This window comes from Cherax quadricarinatus, chromosome 38 (genome assembly GCF_038502225.1).
Source record: "Cherax quadricarinatus isolate ZL_2023a chromosome 38, ASM3850222v1, whole genome shotgun sequence".
NCBI lineage: Eukaryota > Metazoa > Arthropoda > Malacostraca > Decapoda > Parastacidae > Cherax > Cherax quadricarinatus.
In genome coordinates, this window is record NC_091329.1 from 14,649,450 (window position 1) to 14,672,674 (window position 23,225).

General features: G+C 36.8%; 1 protein-coding gene across 1 annotated transcript in view; it reads left to right on the forward strand.

The window, feature by feature from the left end:
* LOC128693014 (fasciclin-2) overlaps positions 1–23,225 on the forward strand; it is a 363,867-nt gene that overhangs the window by 287,505 nt on the left and 53,137 nt on the right. The window contains exons 11-13 of the mRNA XM_070091951.1: positions 2,429–2,590; positions 3,151–3,337; positions 5,618–5,701. Coding sequence (XP_069948052.1) covers positions 2,429–2,590; positions 3,151–3,337; positions 5,618–5,701 — 433 coding nt within the window. The remainder of the gene's footprint in view (positions 1–2,428; positions 2,591–3,150; positions 3,338–5,617; positions 5,702–23,225) is intronic.

The window sequence follows — 23,225 nt, forward strand, 5'->3', positions numbered from 1 at the left end:
TGGGAGGAGGGGAGATGATGGAGGTGTATTATTGTTTGGAAAGGGAAATCCCCTTCTATAAGGACTTTAGGTAGCAAGTCCTTTTCTGGGGTTACTTCCCTTCCTTTTTTAATGCCACTGGGAACAACTTGATAGTCACTATAATGGGCCACGACGTTGTCATTGTAAAAGGCACTGGCACGGCCTGCAATAGCTGTGTCAGGGTGATGTTCACCCATAAAGGCTTGCACCTTTGTCCACATTGTATAAATGTCCTTAATCATTGAAGAAGGCAACTTCCTCCATGTCTCTCTCCTCTCCTCTGAAGCAATTTCCTCAGTTGTGGTCTCTTGCTGTTGCAGATGCTCTTGCAGCTCATCAGTGGTTGGTTCTTCATTGCCATCCTCCACCAACTCTTCCACATCCTCCCCACTAACCTCCAACCCCATGGACTTCCCCAATGATACAATAGATTCCACAACTGGTATAGGCTCCTCAGGGTTAGCCCCAAACCCTTCAAAATCTCTCTCGTACACATTGTGGCCACAATTTCCTCCAAGCAGAGTTCAAAGTCCTACAAGTCACTCCCTCCCAAGCCTTACCCATAAGGTTTATGCAACTGAGGATGCTAAAGTGATCTTTCCAAAACTCTTAGGGTCAATTTATTATCTGAGGTCACTTCAAAGCACTTTTGAAATGCTGCTTTGGTGTACAGTTTTTTAGAAATTTGAAATGACCTGCTGGTCCATGAGCTGGAGGAGAGGAGTGGGATTAGGAAGCAAAGACTTCACTTTGATGAAGCTCAACTTCTCCGCAATTCGCTCTTGCAAGTCTGGAGGATGAGCAGGAGCATTGTCTAATACCAAGAGTCACTTGAGGTCCAATTTATTTTCCAGGAGGTACTTTTTCACAGTGGGGCCAAACACATGATAGAACCAATCATGGAAAATGTCCCTAGTGACCCATGCCTTACTGTTTGCCTTCCACATCACACACAAATTAGCCTTGACGACACTGTTTTTCTTGAACACACTGGGAGTTTGAGTGATACACGAGTAGAGGCTTCACTTTGCAATCCCCACTAGCATTACTACAAAACATTAGGGTTAGCCTGTCTTTTATAGGCTTGTGTCCTGGCAGTGCTTTTTCCTCCTGTGTAATTTAGGTCCTGTTTGGCATTTTCTTTCAGAACAGGCCTGTTTTGTCACAATTAAACACTTGTTGGGGTTTTAATATTCAAGTGTCTATGTACTGGCAGCCTCACCATGCCTTATCACACTGTGTATGCCAGTACAATTCTTAAATCTCTCAAACCAACCTTTGCTGGCCTTAAAATCACTAACATCAGCACTAGTTCCAGGCATTTTCTTAATGAGATCCGCATGCAACTGCCTTGCCTTTTCACATATGATTGACTGTGAAACACTGTCTCCTGAAAATTATTTGTCGTTGATCCACAGCAATAACCGTCCACATCTTCGAGTATTTGTGATCTCTGTTTTGTAAACATACTTTCACCCCTTGCAACAACAGCTTCCTTGATTGCCTTTCTGTTGGCCAAGATGATAGCGATGGTTGATTGGGGTTTGTTGTACAACTGGGCCAGAACAGAGGCACGCACTCCACTTTCATACTTTGCAATTATCTCTTTCTTCAGTTCGATTGTATACCTCACCCTTTTTACCACAGGGTTGGCACTAGAAGCTTTCTTGGGGCTTATTTAGCAATTACAAGCACTAAAAACAATGGAATAATACAAAATGTATCTAGTGTATGCAGGGAACCGTCAGCACTGGCTTGTAAACAATGGCACACTAGCTGAAGGCAGGGCAACTGAGGCATGCTCAGGCCGGATGGACAGGCAGACGTGTTCGGGATGATTGTCCTTAACCGGGTTTTTCATCGTTGGCCGAGCCAACATTTTTACACTAAAATGAATCACCGTCCGATTTTATCGCTAGCCGATGTCATCATTACCTGAGGGTCCACTGTAGTAATATGTCATTGATGTCAGCTAGGCCTGTATACCTTGTACATGTACTTGTAGTAAATAAAGATATTATTATAACAGCACATCACTTCACATTCCAAAACAAGTTATGTCCACTGCTGGATGTTTAAGTCCCTTCCTCTAGATACCTCCTTTAAACCCTGCGCTGAAAATATCTAACCTAAACAGATCTGGCAGCAATGGATTAAATTTATATATCACTTTTGATTTATATAGGATATAGGAAAGAACTGCTTTGGCAATAGACTTTAAATTAAGTGGAACAAGCTTTCAAACAAAAATATTGATTGGTGTGAATGGACTCTGCCTAGCATGGGCTAATAGACTTACTGAAATCTTCCTGCTTTCTTTGTTCTTAAATGATTACACACATGTTTATCTGACCACTAAATACATGTTTTAAGATTTTTTGTATTTTCTCCTATTTTCTTTTTTAAGAGTGAACTAATGCCAAGACGAGCTGCACCAGAAGAGCCTCTGATCTTCAATGTTGATAAACCAGTGACTGAAATTCCTTACCCAGACCAATATAGGTTGCATTGGCAGGTGCCTCTGGACAATGGGGAAAAAATTGATTTCTTCCAGATTATTTATTACCAGGTATGGTATACTTTTTTCTGTTATTAAGGGATTATTATTTACTGTATGAATTTATTTTACATGTAGCAAAAAGCATTATGGAGATAATACTATCCAAACCAACCAAAACAACTTCAAATCCGTTATTATATTATATGACCTTCAGTTTATTAAACATCTGCCAATCCATGAAATATTACTATTTGAACCATTAATTGTAATATTGTTTTTATTATGTGCAACTTCAAGATTATTCTTATAAACCTCCACCTTGACTATCTTGCATTAGTATTAAGATTAAATAAAGATTTTAATAAAAGTTAATCTCACTTGTCTAAATTTAAGTAGTTATTATGTACTAGGGTTAGTCTGCCCAAAATGCCCCAGCATGATAATGGCTTTGTTTGTACTTAGCAAGCCAAAATTGTAATTACACATTGTAACCTTTACAAAGAAATAAAATCTATCTTTTTTATAAAAATAGCAGAATATGAATTTTTAGATATCGCATGCAAAGGTATTTTAGGTGATAAATAAGCCTGAAGACAGGAATCTTATACACATCTCTCTTTCCATCAAAGGTACACAATGTATCAGGAACTTGGGAAAATGCTGGGACAAAGACGACAAGACAGGTAGAACATCCAGGCGAAACCACCTACACCATCGAGAACCTGCGCAGTAACTCCTATTATAGGATTGAACTACGAGCGCACAACGAAATTGGCTTTTCAACACCTGCTGAAGCAGTTATCAAGACTGCTAATGGTATGTTTAGCAACCAGTTTTTTAGTAAGAGTATAAGTACTGTGCTGATTAAGTTTCAAATTCCTTAGATTTTAAACAAGTTAAAGAATGTTGAATATTTTAGCATATTCATATTGGTAATTTCTATTGGAAGACTAATATACCTTGATGAATTATTAGTTGTCGAGGTTAAAAAAATATAATAGCTGTTATCAAAGAAATTAAAATGGTGACTTTCCTGAAGACCCTTACACACAATAATTACGATTTTCTTTATCCACAATATGTTGATAAATGTAGGATATCAAGCAGTTTACAATGTTGCATCTGTCTTCAAGTTTGGGAAACAGCCCAGGTAATAGGTTACATTACTGTATAATGTTTGGGTATTGTTAGCTGTGTAACATTTTCAAAACAAAATACAAAATTATTTTTTGCACATATTTATATTCTAGGAATATATGTATCAAATTTATTTCAGTGTTTCCTTGTGTCTGATATGCATAGACTGTTTTACTAATTATTTTTAGATCTGGTGTAGTATTCTCTAACCAAAGTAATTCACCTTAGATCTCTCATGGTATGAAGTTAAGCACAATAAGAAAACAAAAACAAACAGATAATCATTGCAGTTTGTGTGAAGCATAATTAAAATTTAATTGATGAAACTTTTATGTATTTTATAACAAAAAATATATATATTTATTTATGTAATGTGCTATTAATGTTTGTTTCCAGTTTCATAGTCTTTGCCATATTATTTTTTCCCTTATGTAATTTCCATCTGATTCAATATATATACATATATACTATACTCTCATTTGGTACTACAGTATATTGTTTGATCTCTGTAGATAGTCAACTGTCATTTCAAATTTGTACAAGTTGTACATAGATTATATTCACCCACCCTTTATTAATGTGTTTTGTGTGTTACATGTGCATGGCTAATATATCAAGAATTGCTTGCATTGAAGCTGTTAGATACTGTCATTTGCCCTCTTGTTATTATCATAATTAAGTGCTAAACTCACAAGGGTCATTCATCATTTGCACTCTAAATAATATAATTGATGAGTATTAAGAAATGTTAAAAAATTCCAAATGTTATTTTCATCAAATAATTAATTTCATTATTTATCTGGTAGCATACTATTGTAATATGGTAGAGGTATGAAGAGTTGTTAATTATTCCTCATGAAGTACAACTACTAATCAAGATGTATTATTTTGACCAGGAAGCTATTTTGAGGTTTTGCATTGAATTACTCATTATTGCACTGTAAGACTTCCTGTGCAGTATCTCAGATAACAGCCAGTCTCTTCTCATCCAGTGAATGATTATATCATTGAGATAAAACTGATAAGTAATACATGTACTCTTTGTTGTTTATTTTAGTTTAAAACAAATTTGTACCCTCTTTTATATATTAATCATAATAACCGTAAAGTAATTCTTAACATCATAGAAAAAGTCCCTTAAGCATGTTCATAAGCACCAAGTGCAGAAAAATATGCAACTAAAACACTGTATAACAAAATGCTCTGTTAATTTCATTACTTTTCATATATGGTATTTTATTTCCAAAAATCTTGCTTAACTGCCTCAGTATTTAAGTGCAAAGAGTTACTTGTATACATGACTGGTCAACATGCCTAATAATTGCAATCATGTTTATAATAGTATGCTCAGATTAAAAAAAAAATGAAAAGACACTAGCAAATCAGAATCTCTCAGCATCTTCAATTTTTAATATGTAATTTATTTTATTACTAGAGTTCTCTTTTACAACCAATAGATATGATTAGAGCTTTTCTATGATTTGAGTAAATTATCTAATATTTTCTATTTATATATTTTAGATCCTTTTCTAAAAACTATATTGAGATCTTCTGGTTAGGTAGTTTGTGTTAGAGGAACAGGTTAAAGTATTCATTTAGGAACAGTAGTGTATACTTATGAATATGATATTTGTGACTGAGTGTAATAATTACTACTAGTTAGGTTATAAATTTGTAATTAACTATTAATTTGATTACTGTCAGTTATCAAGTAGTAATACTTCTTTTCATACTAGTACTGTATAGGTAGTACAATTTGGGAGTATACTGTATTATATTTCAATTTATGTAAAAGTGAGTGTTAGCTCTTTTTTTTTTTTTTGTGTGTGTGTGTGGTTGTATGCTTGGTTGTGTTGTGTAAGTGTGGAGGTTTATCTTAGGCATCATCCCCTGCTGTCTCTCTTCATGCCTTTGTGTGGGGTGTTGTAGCTGAGTGTGGGGTTGTTGTGTGTGTTACAGATCCATCGGCAGTGACAGGTACCAGGTCGGGGCCGTCCGTGCAGTACAGTAGCGTTGCCCCTTCCACCAGTGCCCCCGCCCACGGTACCTTTCTGCTTACTGTCTGCTGCTGCTGCCTTCTCTCTGCCCTCACCGCCGCCACTACGCATTAGGCTACATCACTACTACTTCACGCCCATTTTATTTAACAGTACTCATCTAGGAATCAGTCTAATTTCTATATCAGGATACAGCTTACAAGAGAAAATGGAATAGGATTGATAACAGTTTGATGGCTGAATCAACTTAATTTCCACATTGTATCAGTGCTCTTGCTGAAATTGTTCTAAATACTTAAAAGATGTTAGTGTCAAACAAATCAAATGATTTCTTTGGAAATAGTCACCATATAGTTTTTCTTCTCTAATCTAATAATACTGTACTGGAACTGTGAATAACAAGGCTATGAATGATGGGATAATTATTATGAATAGACTTGAATGCTCATTTTAGTTGAGCATCAAAGAAGACTAGGAAGCACTGACTATAAAATAGATTACTGAAAGAAAAACAAATGAAATTGACAGTTGTATGAATAACAGTGAATTTGTTATATACTGTATATTAATAATATATTCCCTAGTGATCGGTGTGCTAGAATGCGTGGACTGGTGAATTCAAACCCCATGCTTCCATGGTACATTAGCTGGGGAGGTGTACAGTACAGCTAATATGCCTCTTTTGGGGCAGTTATCCAAAGACTTTCTTTTGGTGTACATTTGTGTGATCATAATATAAGAAACAATTTTGATTAGATTTTAGTGAATGACATTTTTCATTTTGGCTCTGTATTGTGCATATAGAGCATTTAAAAAAAGTTATTTTGATGTGTGGTTGTGCTACACGCCAAGAAATAACCACGGACAAATAGCTGTAATCTGAAGAATCTCAAAGCATTTTGGTTTAGATTTGCCTCAAAATTTTCCTTACTGGTCAGTTTTGGAGTTATGACAAAAGTGTGTTTTGAGGGCAAGTTAAATTACAATTTGTAGTGCACAAGACCAGCGACCAGTTAATCTATAGCGTTTAAATATATGAAGCTAACTTAAATGTGTGAACATCTTATCCAGTTCACACTTTAAGTGTGTTGGAACAAAATAAGCATTAGTGAATATTGTTTTTTGTTATTAGCATGTCAGAAAAGATGCGAACTATGTGCAGTTCAGACCTTTAAATACAGATTCCACTTATTAACATACTTATTTAAACTATTACTTGTTTTATGACACTGAAGGAAGCAATTTCAAAAGAAATTAAAAATATAAACATTTATTTAAACTGCAATTTTATTTTTGGAAATGCTTAGATATCAATATTACTTTGATTTTAATTTGAAAAACACAAGTAGTGATGGGAGGGGAGAAAGGCTATATCTGGTCTGAACTGCCATGGCCAATCTGCACTGCCATTGTTAAGTTTCCTTCTTCCTTGCCTGTGACATCCTTTAGCTTGATGGCACACATTTGATTAGTTATTTACTACCTTACTAGCTAAAAAGAAAATAAATTATATCACACACACACACACACACATAAAATAACCACGGGGAGTTGAATGATAGCTTTAGTTCTTTCATGTTGCAATCAACTTGTCAGCTTATAATGTTGCAGAAATGAGTAGGAAGCTCAGGCAGATTCATTTAGAAGGAAATGACTCTCTCCAGAATAACAGAAATGGGCACCAGGCAGAGTGCCAAGTGATAGAAAATGTAGTAACTACCTAGCAACCACAACATTAGTGACAAATTATCACAGACATGCTGTCAGACTCCAAACCATTTAGCTATAGAAGACTTAAAATTCTGATATCAAGTGTATCTGGCAACCGTTTTTGGAATATTTTCTATCATCGTATTAACCCTTTGACTGTCGCAACCCCAAATCCTGAAGTGTCTCCTGGTGTCATAAAATATTTGAAAAAAAAAAAAAAAAAAAAAATTGTATGAAATGTTAGAGAATCTTTTCCCGATGATAATGACACCAAAAGTACAAAATTTGATGGAAAACTTACGGAATTATGCTGTCGCGAAGTTAGCAACCTCGGCGACATTTACGCATCAGCGATTTCGCCCACTTGGAGCCCTATTTTCGGCCAATTCCATTGTTGCAATCCACCAAACTCATAGTTCTTTCTTAGAACTCCATTTGTTTTATCGATTGAGAACAAGAAACTGCCCATTTACCGATTTCAGCTACCCAATAAAGTGGTCAGAAATTGGCAATTTGGCCAATTTCATGCAAATTCAAAAATATGTCAATTTCAAAATAGGGTCTAGAATGAACAATGCAGACATTTCTGGCACTAAAATAACAGTTTCTCTGTTCATCAGTCATGTCTCCAGGCATGAATTTTTATTCACACAAAAAAAATTGAAGGTTTACTGTTTTGTAGACTACTGCAATAATATTGTAATAATTGTATAAATAACATCAACCCATTCGTGACTGCGTATTACAATGGCTAGCTGGACATTTATTGGACAATGATGTCATTTGTTTACTCTTGAACATCGGCAAAAATCGAACATTTCTGCCACTTTGAGCTCCATTTCAAGATCCTTTTCATAGAAAAACCAATCAAAATCACTTCTATTTCTATGATATGTTTCCCATTCTATCAAAGGATACCAAGAAAACAAGAATACAACCATAAATACTATACGAAAAGACACCTCAAAGTCGGCATTTTAATCCAAAAACACAGTCAGTTTTTTTTTCTCTCGTGCACTGCGTGCTACAGGATTTTTTTTTGACCACACAGACCCATTCTCTCACATGTGGGCCTACCAGCTTTCTCCTGCTTGATTTTGAAGCCGCTAGAATTTTTGAGTATATATACGTCAAACACATTGGCTCGTAAGATGTATATACGTATATACGGCCAAAACAGTCAAAGGGTTAAAGAAAATGGGTCTAAGGCCAAAAACAAGAGGGAGATGATCCTTGTTTAACTGTGTTGCACTAGACCCATTTTCTTTAATATGACAAAAGGAAATTTCCTAAAAATGGTTGCCAGATACTCTTGGAATCAGAATTTAAACTATTTTACTAAAGTGAAATGGTTTGGAGTTTGATGGCATGTTTGTGATAACTGACACGTCACTAATGTTGTGGTTGCTAGGTTATTACTACATATTCAATGCTTATGGACTTTATATACTTGTATACTTTAACCCTTTCAGAGTTGGGACCCCTGATGTAAGAATTGCTCTCAGGGTCAAAGAATTAAAAAAAAAAAAATTCTTATGAAATTATAGATTTTTTCCAAAGGTAATGAAACCAAAAGTACAAAATTTGATGGAAAAACTTATGGAATTACGCTCCTGCAAACAGCTGTTTCAGCAATATTTATGCATTGGCGATTTCCCCCACTTTGAGTAATATTTTAGGCCAATTCCATTGTTCCAGTTACCAAACTCATAGCTGTGTCATTAGTATTCATTCTATTCTATCGAATTAGTACAAGAAACTGCCCATTTATTATTTGAACTACCCAATAAAGTGATCAGAAATCAATGATTTGGCCAACCTACTTTCAGTCTTGAAACCAATCAAAATCATCTCTATTTCTGTAACATGCCTTCCTTTCTGTCAAATGAGACAAAAAAAAAAACGAGAATAAAACCACACGAAAATACACCGCAAAGTTGGTTTTAAACCAAAAGCATGGTCACAGTTTTTCCCCATTATGCACTGCGTGGAGAATTTTTTTTATATGGTGCACACTTACCACGTAGACCTATTCTCTTATATCTAGGCCCAAATTTACCGCTCACAGCTTATCTGAGCGAGCTGAGTTCATCACATAGTTCTACAGCACCAATCCTGAAAGTGTTAATATGATGCCTGCATTTTCTGGCACTTGGCACTCTGCCTGGTGCCCATTTCTGTCATTCTGGAGAGAGCCGTTTCCCTGACCGAATCTGTCTGGACATCGTACTCATTTTTACAACACTGCAAGCTTCTGATGTATCGATTGTGACATGAAAGGCATAAAGGTATCATTCAACTCCCCCCATGGTTATTTTGCATTTTTTTTATCACTCATTCATGATTATTGCATATATATACATTATGGCTGGTGTTAAAAATAAATTTATATATTACACACACACACACACAATGTTGTACCTTTTAAGCCAAACTTCCTTAAAAATTGAACTTTCAAAAAAAAAAAAAAAATTATAGATATATTTTTTCATTGCCAGTGATGTACAGTAAAAAGTTTTATTTTTGGCCTAGACCTAACTTAGAAACCTCATCTCGCCTAACTTAAACTAGCATATTTTTTAACTAAATTCTGCTATGTACATCATAGGTCAGTTTAAATTGATTGCATAATGCTTAAAAATCAGTGATACATAGTATATTTTTTTATGTTCAGACCGATTTCCACTGATTTATCACAAAAACAAATTTTCGTTCTGTTAATTTGGTTAAGTTGCTAGTTCGGCTTAATTGGCACGACGTGCATATATACAACCTCTCCTCACTTAGTGTACTCATTTACCGACAACTTGGATTTAGGATGGGCTCTCCGACTGGTATGCATACTTAAATAGTGTATATTAGAGCTGACTCCCTCTATTCTGTTCATTACAATACAGCCTTTCCTCACTTAACAACGGAGTTCCGCTCCTAAGACCACATCGGTAAACGAATTTGTCGCTAAGTGACAAGCATACTATAATGGTAGTGGGTTTGTGTCAGCCATCTTTGATATTGTTTTAATGTCACCTTTGCATTATTTATAACATTTCTGGTATATTTTTAAATGTACATACAACAGTGTACTGAACATTGTAATAAACAGAATAGAGGAAATCAACTCAAATGTACATTATATTGGTATGCATACTGGTCAGAGAGCCCGTCACAAGTCTGAGTCTTCAGCAAACAAGTATGTCGCTAAGTGAGGAGAGGCTGTACACACATACATATACATATATACGTACACACACACAGATGCTCCTCGTTTTGCAATGGTTCGACTTAGGATATTTCAGTTGCACAGTGGTGCGATAGCGATGCACATTTGTACTCTACAGTACTGTACATTTATTGATATAACTTACATTCCTTCATTTACTTTTCAGTACTGGTACTTACAGTAATTATTTGTTTATTTTCAACCTATGATGGGTTCATCAGAACATAACCCCATTGTAAGTCAAGGAGCACCTCTACATTCGTACTCAAATAGATGATCACTCGCACTTACATTATCGACTAGAGTAAAAGGAAGGGTAGAAGCATAGATAAGGGAATATTTAATTGAAAAACAAATTCTCTAGAATAGGCAAAGCATCATTATAGAAGAATGAAACTCCCATGTATCCTTTGTGGCTAATCCCAAAATAAAGAGATTAAAGAGGATGAAATAAGATACAATAAGATTTACAATGACTTTAAGACTGTTCAAATAATTAAAGCAGAGCAAAAGTTATGAACCTGGGAGACTGGGACAGAAGAACAAATATAGCACCACCTAACAAAAAAGCTTATAAGAAAGTTCAAGAAAAAGACCTCAAATTAACCATTACCAAAAAACCTGTTTCCTGAAAAACAAACAGAGTAACATTATCAGCACAGGCTACGCTTACAAATTTAAGTGGCATGCCTTGGTGTGCAGTGTGGAACCCTCATCTAGCGTAATAAGACAAAGGTCACGACAGCCAGGAGGACGATGGGGTGGGTTTTGAGAACTTTGAAAACATGGGAAATAATAAAAATAGTGACATTCTTCAAATTGCTAATGCTCCCTCATTTGGAATATTGCTCAGTGCTAACAGTCCTGTTCAAAGCAGGAGAAATATCAAATAGTGATTATTTACGACACACAGCCAGTAAAGCATTTAAATTACTGGAAACGCCTTAAAGTCTTGAACATGCAGTCACTGGAGCGAAGGAGAGAGAGATGCATGATAATTATACCTGGAAAGTATTCGAAGGCCTGGTCCCAAATCTGCATACTGCCATAACATACTGGAGTAAGAGATATGGGAGGAACTGCAAGATAAACCCAGCGAGGAGCAGGAGTGCAGTGGTCACAATAGGGAGCACTGTATCAACATTCATAGCCCCAAACTATTCAACATCTTACCAGAAGATATGAGAAACACAGCTGGAACAAGTGTAGAAGTCTTCAAGAGGAAACTGGACAAGTATCTTCAACAGGTGCCAGATCAACCAGGTTGTAATGGATATATGGGGCAGTGGGCCTCCAGCAGCAACAGCCTGGTTGACCAGGCAAGCACCAGACGAACCTGGCCATGACCGGGCTCCGAGAGTAGCGAGACTCGAAGCTCATCAAAGATTATATAACAAACTGTAACTTGAGAAAATAGTGCATCAAAATGGTGCCTAAGGAAAACATTTATGACAAAGGATGAAGTATTAGGATAGGAGAGTTTGACTAGAAGTAACATGGATGGATGTTTGGCCCATATGGTTTTTGTTTGTGGATAATCCCACAATAATTAGAATATTAATCCCCAGCAAAAGAAGTTATGAAGATGAAATATAGGATCAGGAAACAATAGACAAGAGTATCATATGAGAGTACAAAAAGCTCATGGAAACATTTTAAGAAAATGATGTAGGAATAACTTGCTCAAACTTATCCTCCAAAGCAAACAAATAATAGAGTTGCATTCAGGAGTTTAGAAAGACTTGTTGCAAACAGTTTATCTTGTACATGCAAAACATGCAGCACCTAATCCAAAAACAATAAAGTGAAATTTTGTCCAAAAAAGTGCCTCCAGACTAGTGACTTGAGCTGAAGGGGCTGTGCAGTAAAGAAAGAGTTAGGCCTCTGTTGATAGAACAAGAAGGGATCTAGCACTAAAAATACTTGGGGCATAAACAAAGACAAGAATAGCCCTTTTATACCAATGATGAAACAAGAACAAAAAGTCATAGTTTGGAAATAAACCACAGTTATATCCACATATCAACATTTGTGTGGTAAAGGTGCAAAATGAACTGATGAGTGACAGTGGAAGTGGATTCCATACAAGGGATGAAAATTAAGTAGTGGGATCATGAACTAGAGCTTACCCTCCAATAGGTAATATACTACATGCGCGCACACACACACACACACATAAGTAATCACACATTGACATACAGTTCATCTGGTTGTTCTTAATGGGTTATCTTATAAGTGATGTAAGAGTTGATGTTAAGACAATGAACTTCCAAGTAGTGTCAGATACAAGTCAGTGTGACTGTAACTCTTAACAGCAACTCTAAAATAATAGGTATGTATTTGATTAAATATTTTGATACAGCCTTTAGGTCTCTTACATGTTATTACTAAATAATATTTAATTAAAAAATGTGGCTGATTATTATACTATCCTCAATCATAGCCTGTATCATAATATAAAGATGAGCTCATTGTTAGTGGTAATCATTAGGACCTTAAAAATAAAAATCACATAGTTATATATGTTATGTAGTGGCGGCGTGAAAGAAAAATCCAAAAGGGCTATTTTCTTCATTATGCATTGTTGTGTTTGCTGAAGCTCAATCATTTTACTTTTTCTCCCCCTCTTTCTTCTTCTCCACTTGATATTTAACAACTCCTAACTACTACGTGGCAGAGTCGAGGTAGGAGAGTCCAGACTCTTTCTTCTCGCATTATACCTCTTACCTTTCGTGGAGTGGTGGTGCCGGAGGTGAAACCTAAAGCAGCAAAGGAATCAGTAATGGGTCACTGAGGATTGCAAAACTGAAGTCAATTTATTAACCATTTGCTTCACTTGCTCTCATGTTAATCTCACTCCTATTTCATTTAAAAAAAAGTGAGGGAGAAATTTGATTTCTTTTTAGAGTACTTGAGTGTCAAATTTATGTGGATTGTATTAACATTTTCTAAAGTCATATGAATGAAAGTTTGAGTGTGAGAAAAAGATTCCAGAAAAAATTGAAATATCCATATTAGTTATGGTTGATTAAATATTTTAGTTGTTTTTCAACCTTGAGCACGATTAAAAATAATTACAAAGCTTCAGTAGTTTCTTAGGAATCCTACAATAAGCTTGGAGCTACTTTGTGTACATACTTCAAATTTTTTTTTTTTTTTTTTTGTAGATCGTACTAGAATATACAGTACTTAATATTATAGACATATGCAATGTAGACAATAAGAAGTGCATAGTAAAATAAATATCAAAATACGTTTATATAATTTTACATGTTTCTGCTAAAGACTTTATAGCATATATTCCATATAAATTAGCTCCTTTGATGTATTTTATGAATTTTAAATAAGTAACCTATGGGTTTCGTAATTTAATTCAGTTATTTTCGGTTTATTGCATGTTTTTTTTTTTTTTTATATATAAACTTGCCGACACTAACGTTCTTTCATGAATATATTTAGCTGATTACGTAGTTTTATTCTAAATATTTTTTTCCTGTAATTAAATTTTTTAGTTATATGGGTATCACTCCGGCGCCACTACATCACAGCACCCTGACATTCACAGTAGTCATCAGTAAACTGAATTCACAGCACTTCTAAGTTATTTTCATCTTGGGGCTGGAACTCTACATAGTATATATATACAATAAATGTCTTATGGCATTTCTTTGCATACTTTAATGTTATTACTTTAATCTCTCAGTAGAACCTAGACCCCAAGGTGATGTTTGGTGAGTGTGCATGTACAGTATTCTTGACACACCTGTAACTTACTGTGTTATGCTCTCCACAGGTGATGTCACTTAACTTTTTTCAGTCTTGAAATTGCTGATTAAAAATTTTCAATGTTTGCTTCAATGGTTTGTGTTGTGTACAATACCACTACTTATTTGTTTAATTTGTCCATGAAGTCTTATGGTTTATGTTATTTATATTTATGTTGTGAATGTTTACTTCATAACATTTGTAGGGAAATCCGTTTTTATTTCTTGAACGTTGCCAGTTTCTACCAATACATAACCTGGTCATAATTTGTCTGTCATAATGGTGTGGCTCTAAATGGTGAAAAAAAAAAATCTGAATGATTTCTACTGTTCTGATCGATTTTGACTTTCATAGTAATTACAAAACTGTATCTCACAATTTATGGGTACATTTTTTAAAACTAAGAGAAGTATACTCTTGCATAGTAAAATATTTTTTTTTTTTTTATAAACCTGTAAGTGACGATGTGGATTTCTATTGCTAATGCTGTTGTATTAGGCATTTTGATTCAGCTCTGTAATTAAGGAGGTTCCTCATAGGTATCTAAGAAATAATCGCATGTATCTGAGACTTGCTGCTGTTGATATGCACTATTTTGCAACAAGTGTGGGGAAAGAACATATAGTATAAATGCTTAGGTGAACTCTCTAGGATTAGTTGGGTTGCTGGTATCCTTATACTTGCATACATAAATTGTGCGTCACCCCCTACCTGATAAAGCTGAATGAAACTATGTTGCTTCTTACATTAAAATTGCCAGCATTGGACACTTGAGAAATTTTTTAACGTATTTATTCTCAAGAAATATGACTTAGCCTCTGGGTATCAGTAGAGATAAGTACTCTACCATGAGGAAGCTTTAATCACTTCTACTAGAAACTAATGTAAAACTTTAAAAAACAAAATTCAAAGCCCTTTGCTATCAAATAATGGTTCAGAATATTATATTGAAAATAATCCTAACTGCAACAACTGTGGAGTAACTTGGTATAATCCCTCAACACAGTATTTTTATGGTTAAGTGTACAGAGTCAACAAGGAATCACAATTAATGAGCTTGGGGAAAGTGATCACAAATCACTTAGTTTGCAGCAATGCCTATGACTCGTATAAAAATATAATGCCGAGCGACAAAAAACAATTTATTTTACCATTATCAGACATTTTCTTATTTTATATGGTCTTTACACTTACTTTTATTCTATTTGATCTAAATTTTAAAAACTACAGATAACTTTTGAGTAGGCAGGTACATTACAAATTACAAAACAGAAAAAAAAACAGTAAACCTTTACTGTTAACTACATATAAAAATATTAGCTGGATCAAATTAAGACTGTATCAAAGAGAATCTTATTTACACTGATTCAGAGCAATACTTCTTTTTAAAATTAGTTTTGAAGAAGCACAATGTATTTAATGAAAATGTGTATATGCTATTGCATGTAATTATTCACTTTATTACACTGTGAAATAAAATATGGAAAGGGGGAAGGGTGTGACCTTGTCCCACCTTAAAAAAAAAAAAAAAAAAGCTTGGTAAATGCAGTGCATTATGAGAGGTAGTATGGTCTGGTACCATGGCAAGTAGAGAAGTTAATTTGAGAGTGAAACAATACAAAATCTTTGTACAGGTAATGTACATACATAGGTATCAGTGATGCAAGTTGCAGTGTCAAAAACTGTGATGACTTTCACAGAAATAAAGAACTGCCTGTGAGAAGTGATGAAAATACAGTGGAACCTTGGCTTACAAGTTTAATCTGTTCCATGACCTTGCTTGTATGCCAAGTCAATTTTCCTCATTTAAATTAACTGAAATGTGATTAATCCATTCCAGCTGAATTCCTGCTCTCAGGAGGCTTTATTATGATGCCAATATCAACTCTATGGCTTATTTATCTATCACAATTCATCTAACATGACATAAACAATATAAGTAACATAGAAACCTGATATGTCATTATGTGACAAGTGGTGGCGGCCATTCCCTACCTCAAGTGGCCGCCTTGTGGTCCAGTGGGGGTGACCTCCCGCCATCCCCCAACATCTAGCTGTGTTTGTGAATTGTGTTTTGATCTTTTAATTACCATATCTTGTATCTACCAAGCAATCATGACACCCAGTAGGCATACCAGTGTTGCTGACTGAATTGACTGAATCACTGACTGACTGAATGAATGACTTAGTTACTTTTTCACTGAAGAGGACCCTGAAACAGTGTCTTGAGCAGCTGATACCTTACCATCAATTGTATAATGTACTTCAGGGTAATATAGAACAGAAATCCATTGCAGAATTTATGCACACTCCAGTACAACCATCAACTTCAGTACCAGAACCCCTACCATCCACCTCAGCCCAGTAGGGCCACAGCATAACTCTCCCCTCTCTTCACAATCATCAACAAACACCAGCACCCACAATTTAAGGTAAGAAATCCTATTAGTTGTGTTGCAGTTATAGTCTTAAGCAGTAAAAACAACATAATACATCATGACAGTGAACTATAATTATATATTCACTTTTACTTTTTGTAAGATCTGGAGGTCTAAAATAAAGTTGTTTGCAGTGGATGCTCACATCCTGAATTTTTGCTCGTGTCCAGAAACAAAAAATCGACCAAGTGACTGTTCATATCCTGAAAAACTCGTATGGTGGGGCACTCGTAAGCAGAGGTTTCACTGTACAATACAAGCTTTCTAACCATAAGATATACCTAGCTAGTCTCTGAGCTTCATTCTCTGGAAATACCCTGCTCCTCCACTGAAGTATGAAGTAGGCATTTACTTCACTAGTTGATAGTAACTTCAGCAGGGATGATGAGGAAAGTGTAAATGAATGTAACTATTGCCTAAGCTTCAACATGATAGTGAATCTGTGATAGCAAAATTGTATACTTGCCTCGTCATGTAAAAACATGCGGCTCAAGCACATTTTGCACAAAAAAAAGTTATTTGTGCAGTAAGACACTAGAAAAAGAAGATAAACCATGTACAGCTGCAAGTCATATGTTGAGCTGTGTACATATCCATGTTTTATGAACTAAGCCCTAAAAAAGTACTGTATATACAATACAGTGAAAATTTTTAAATACATATGTGAGAAATAACAAAATAGTTATGTACAGTAGGACCCTACTTTACAGCGTTTTGCTAATGTGGACATTTCAAATTATGACTAAAACTTGTTATACAGTCCCCCCCCCCCCCCCAACTCACTAACACGGTCTCCGCACGCCACTTTGTTTACATCTTCCATGAGCTCCGTGTTTCTCCATTATGTCTGAAAACTTTACAAAATTTCAAGTGTTTTAAAGTTACTGCATATTTTATATACAGTGCTAGTCATGGCATTATGCCACCCTTCCCCTACACACATACCAAAACACAAACACATACCATGAAAGATTATAATATATATACATTTGCACACTTACTGAGGTTTTAATACTTGGTGCTGCATCATTTACATTTAATCATGTCCCTCAGCTGTGTAGGAAGACTCACACAAATTTTTGAAGGTTTGGGGAGGTACATTATTCCATGTTTTGTGTAGAGCAGCCTCCAGCCACAGGATGGAACTGATATCCTTGCCCATTAAACTTTGTTGCACTATTGACCAGAGGTTCTCAGGGTTTAGGTCTGGGGAATTGCCTGACCAGTCATTAAAGAACCTCACTTCACAGCCTTTAAGCCACTGAACTAGAGATTTGGGGGTACGACACGGTGCACCATCCTGCATAAAATCCTTAGCCCCACACTTGTCAAACACCTAAGGTAAATTGTCACACAGTAACTCCAGGTAATTATACTGGTTCATATACTGGTTTTTGGGAAGCACAATGAGTTCACTAACACTCTGAGCACTGAAACACCCCCAAACCATGAGTGAGTCTGGGTGTTTGGTGGTCCTACAGGTGTAGCATGGGTCTAGTGGGTCACTACCTCTGGGCCGGTACGTCTCCCAAGGTTGTTTCATCACTCCAAAGTACTTCAGACCACTGTCGAGGATTCCAGTGAAGATATTTCTTTGCATAATCCAGCCTATGTTTCTTCTGTGGCTTGGAGAGGATCGGTTTCTTAACCTTTCAGTGACTACTGTAGTCTAGTTCTGACACACGTCTGTTAACAGTTCTTACAGACACCTCTGAGAGATGATGTGGGTTCTTTTCTTTTAATTCTCTAGCAGTTATCTTAGGTGTACTCTCTAACTGCTTCTTTAACCCTTAAACTGTGCAAGTGTAGATCTATGTTCATGTGTAGCGCTCTGATCTTAGATTTACATTTTTTTTTTTACATAAGAAAGCATGTAAAATCGGACATAGATCTACGTCCGGAGCACTACACACATCAATGTAGAGCTACGTTTGGACAGTTTAAGGGTTAACACAGTTAAGGTACGAACAGATGTCTTCTTTGAGGGGCCAGGCTGAAATTTGGCAGACGGTAACTCGACACTGCCACCAGCCTTGAAACGCTGCACCTAGTTCCTCACTGAACACCAACATTCTCCACTATTTCTTTTGTCTGTTGCCCAGCTTTGTGAACCCTATGATCTGAGTTACATGTAAAGTTGCAGGTGTTAGACTTCTGTTTACCCATAATCAAACATGCATAGCTCCAAAACCAAAGGGAACACCGGACAAAAGATGGGGCAGATGAGAGACAAAAGTGCAACACTTCTTCTCACCATGGCAGCCACGTGAGCACTGAGTCACTGTGGAGTGTGGCGGCAGGCCACGACTTCATGCTAATGGTTGTTACTCGGCATAATGCACTGGCAAAAAAAAGATCCCCCCACCTCCCCCCCCTCCTTGTAAGGTAGGCCTTTGATTTTTGTCACATTATGCTGGGGAGCTCACCCGGCATAATGCAGTGACTAGCACTGTATACTCTTATAATTAAACCTGTGTACCTGTACCTAAATAAACTTATATGTAAGAAACACGTTACATAACATATAAACATTATACAGACACCCACAGTAGAACAGATTGACTTAAATATGAGATGTGGTAGCCAAGCAGCTTGTAGAAGTGACCCCAAGAATTACATTTTCTCTAGTCCAACACCAGAGAAAATGCATACACAGTAGTACTACTGGGGGTAACTGTAGAAAATTATACCTTTCGTATACCTTCACTCAGCGTCATTGCATCTAAAAATGGTGTTGCACGAGAATGGGAGTGTTGCTGTTATTTATTCTACTGCATCAATGTGAAGACAACTTGTACACCATGTAAGGTGTATTGTAGGAAAAGTTTCACAAATGAACTTGTACGAACCAAAACCGGACAGGTATTAATACGTGTTTGTCTGTTTACATTCTCCATGTCTTCTCTCATTTAATCGTTCTCTCAATGAACAAGGTATGTCAATGGTAATAATAATAAATAAATTTAAGTCGTGTATTTCGTGTAGATGAGGTAGCCAGGCAAGTTACCATACCTGACTTTACAATATATGCTTACCTCTCATCCTACATCAAGATTACATATATTTTAAGGTAAGTAATGAGTGTACTGTATGTGTACTTTATCACTCTGGAGTGCTGTAAATGTCGTATATTGTGGTTAGGTGTGGTATCCAATCGAGCTGCCATACCTACCACCTGGCTTCCTACAATAAATAGTACTCACCTCTCACCCTATATTAAGACTACAAATATTTTAAGTAATGTGTGTACTGTTTTTTAATGCTGAAGTCAGAGGTCATGTGAGATCACTTTCCTAAGTTGTCTGGGAATTAGCATGAGGTGTTACCGAGACCATGGCTTGCTGTAGTGTCTTGGAATCTCAGGTTAAAGTGTTGGAGGAGGTTCTACTTCTTCAGGAGGAAAATAGAAGGCTGAAGCTTTGCCTAGATGGTTTTGGGAGTGAGTGTGAGATGGTTGGTGCTGGTAAGGAGGAAAAGGATACCAGCAGTGAGAGTTGCAGCCACTTTAAGTGGCAAGTGGTTCACAATTCAGGAAGGAGGAAGATAAGGAAGGTAGGAAATCGATTCTCTGTTTTCCAGGATGAGTGTACTTCAGTGGATAGTGAGGTTAAAGGAACCACTGACTCCCCTGCTAATCAAAGTAAGAATATTCTAATTGTGGGAGAGACTTGGGTAAGATATACGTATAGATCATGCTTTTTGTAACGGAGATAGGAAGGTCAGACACAGGGTGTGCCTCCCAGTAGCTGGTGTTGGTGACATAGTCAGCAGGTGAGATAATATTATGTCAGATAATGGGAACAAGCCCATTATCTGCCTTAGTGCTGGTGGAAGGACAGGAGCTGGATAAGTACTGGTCAGCCACAGAAGTAGTCAGGTCTAAGGGAGGGGTCCTAATCATGTGTAGCATCTTGCCTTGAAGGGGAGTGAGCAATGAATGGCTGTCTAGGTCTATTAGTAAAAATTGCTGGCTAGACAGCACAGTTTTACAAAGGGGCATTTCTGTCTTACGAATTTACTAACTTCACTAAGGTATTTGAGGAGGTAGATCATAGTATTGAATATGATATTGTGTATGTGGACTTCAGTAAGGCTTTCGATAGAGTTCCACATCAGAGGCTATTGAGGAAACTTAAGGCACACGAATAGGAGGAGAAATTTTTTCCTGGGTAGAGGCATGGTTGACAAATAGGCAGCAGAGAGTTTGCATAAATGGGGAGAAATCAGAATGGGGGCACATCACAAGTGGTGTTCCATAGGGGTCAGGGTTGGGGCCCCTTGTTCACAATTTACATAAACTACAAAGATGAGGGAATAAATAGCGACATGAGCAAATGTGCTGATGATGCCAAAATAGGCTGTCCAATTCATTCTAATAAGGACATTAGAGCACTCCAGGATGATTTGAATAGGCTGATGCAGTGGTCAGAGAAGTGGCAGATGCAGTTTAATATAGACAAATGCAAAGTTCTAAATGTTGGACAGGAAAATAACCATGCCACACAAACTAAATAATACAGATCTTAATATTACGGATTGTGAAAAGGATTTAGGAGTTCTGGTTGGCAGTAATCTGAAACCAAGACAACAGTGCATAAGTGTTCACAATAAAGCTAACAGAATCCTTGGCTTCATATCAAGAAGTATAAATAATAGAAGTCCTCATGTTGTTCTTCAACTCTATACAGTGGAACCTCAAAAATCAAACGTTTCGAAAATAGGACAATTTTTTCGGACAAACTGTGTCCCTGTTATCGAATGCGCCCCTATTTTTGGACCGCCGGGTATGGGACCAGTCTGCCGCCCACTCTGTCCGCGTCCCCGTGCAGGCGCCTTGAGCAGTCTAGCTTTGTTTATGCTTGAGTGAACACTAACCTGCGCTCTCATTCACGCATTTTACGATTATTTCGTTGTGTTTAGTGCTTGTGGGACTGTGAAATAAGCTACCATGGGCCCAAAGAAACTTGCTAGTGGTACCCCGGTGGTAAAGAAAGTGAAAAACACCATAGATGTGAAGAAGGAAATAATACAGAAGTATGAGAGTGGTGCGAGACTTGTTGAGCTTGCCAGGATGTATGGGAAAAACAAGTCAACCATCGGTTCTATCCTGTCAAAGAAAGAACAAATCAAGGAAGCTGATGTTGCGAAAGGTGTTAATATAGGGAGTGGATGAGGTGCCTTCTTCGGAGATTTGTGCCAAGTGGAATGATGTCCAAATGTTTGTGCAGAAGTACCACCCTGAGCAAGCTGAAACAAGCCATCTTTGCAACAAGTTCAGTGATAGAACCATGTCCCATTTTAGGGAAATGTTAAAGAGGCGCCAGAAACAGAGGACTGTGGACAGTTATTTTGTGAGACAGAGGTCCATTGACTCTCAAGCTGGTCCTAGTGGCATTAAAAGACAGAGAAGGGATGTAACCCCAGAGAGGGCTTTACCTGAAGTCCTCATGGACGGGGATTCTCCTTCCAAACACTAACCCTAACTCCCTCTCTCCTCCCTATCTTCCAGATGCCATCACCTATCTTCAATAAAGGTAAGTAAAAATGTTATTTTATATGTATTACTATACATAATTAAAAGCTATAGTATTTGTTGTATGTAAAACTGTTATTAATCTCTATAAAATGTATTTTTTGTGAATATTTTGGGGTTTCTGGAATGGATTAATTGTATTTCCATTATTTCTTATGGGAAATATTGCTTCGAATTTCAGACTCTTCGAGTTTAGAACTATCTCCTGGAACGGATTAAGTTCGATTTTTGAGGTTCCACTGTATATCTTTGGTTAGGCCTCATTTAGATTATGCTGCACAGTTTTGGTCACCGTATTACAGAATGGATATAAATGCACTGGAAAACGTACAAAGGAGGATGACAAAGTTGGTCCCATGTATCAGAAATCTTCCCTATGAGGATAGGCTGAGTCCCCTGAATCTGCACTCTAGAAAGGCATAGAATTGGGGGGGGGGGATATGATTGAGGTGTATAAATGGAAAACAGGAATTAATAAAGGGGATGTAAATAGCGTGCTAAAAATATCTAGCATAGACAGGACTCACAGCAATGGTTTTAAGTTGGAAACATTCAGATTCAGGAAGGATATAGGAAAGCATTGGTTTGGTAATAGAGTTGTGGACAAGTGGAATAAACTCCCGAGTACTGTCATAGAAGCTAAAACGTGTAGTTTTAAAAATAGGTTGGATAAATACACGAGTGGGTGTGAGTTGGACCTGACTAGCTTGTGCTGCTAGGTCAGATGCCATGCTCCTCCCTTAACCCTTAAACTGTCCAAATGTAGATCTACGTCCACGTGTGGAGGGCTCCGAACGTAGATCTACTTTTTTTTTACATGCTTTCAAATTGGGAAAATCAAGGTCGGAGCGCTACACACGTGAACGTAGGTCTGTGTTTGGACAGTTTAAGTGACTGTGACTGA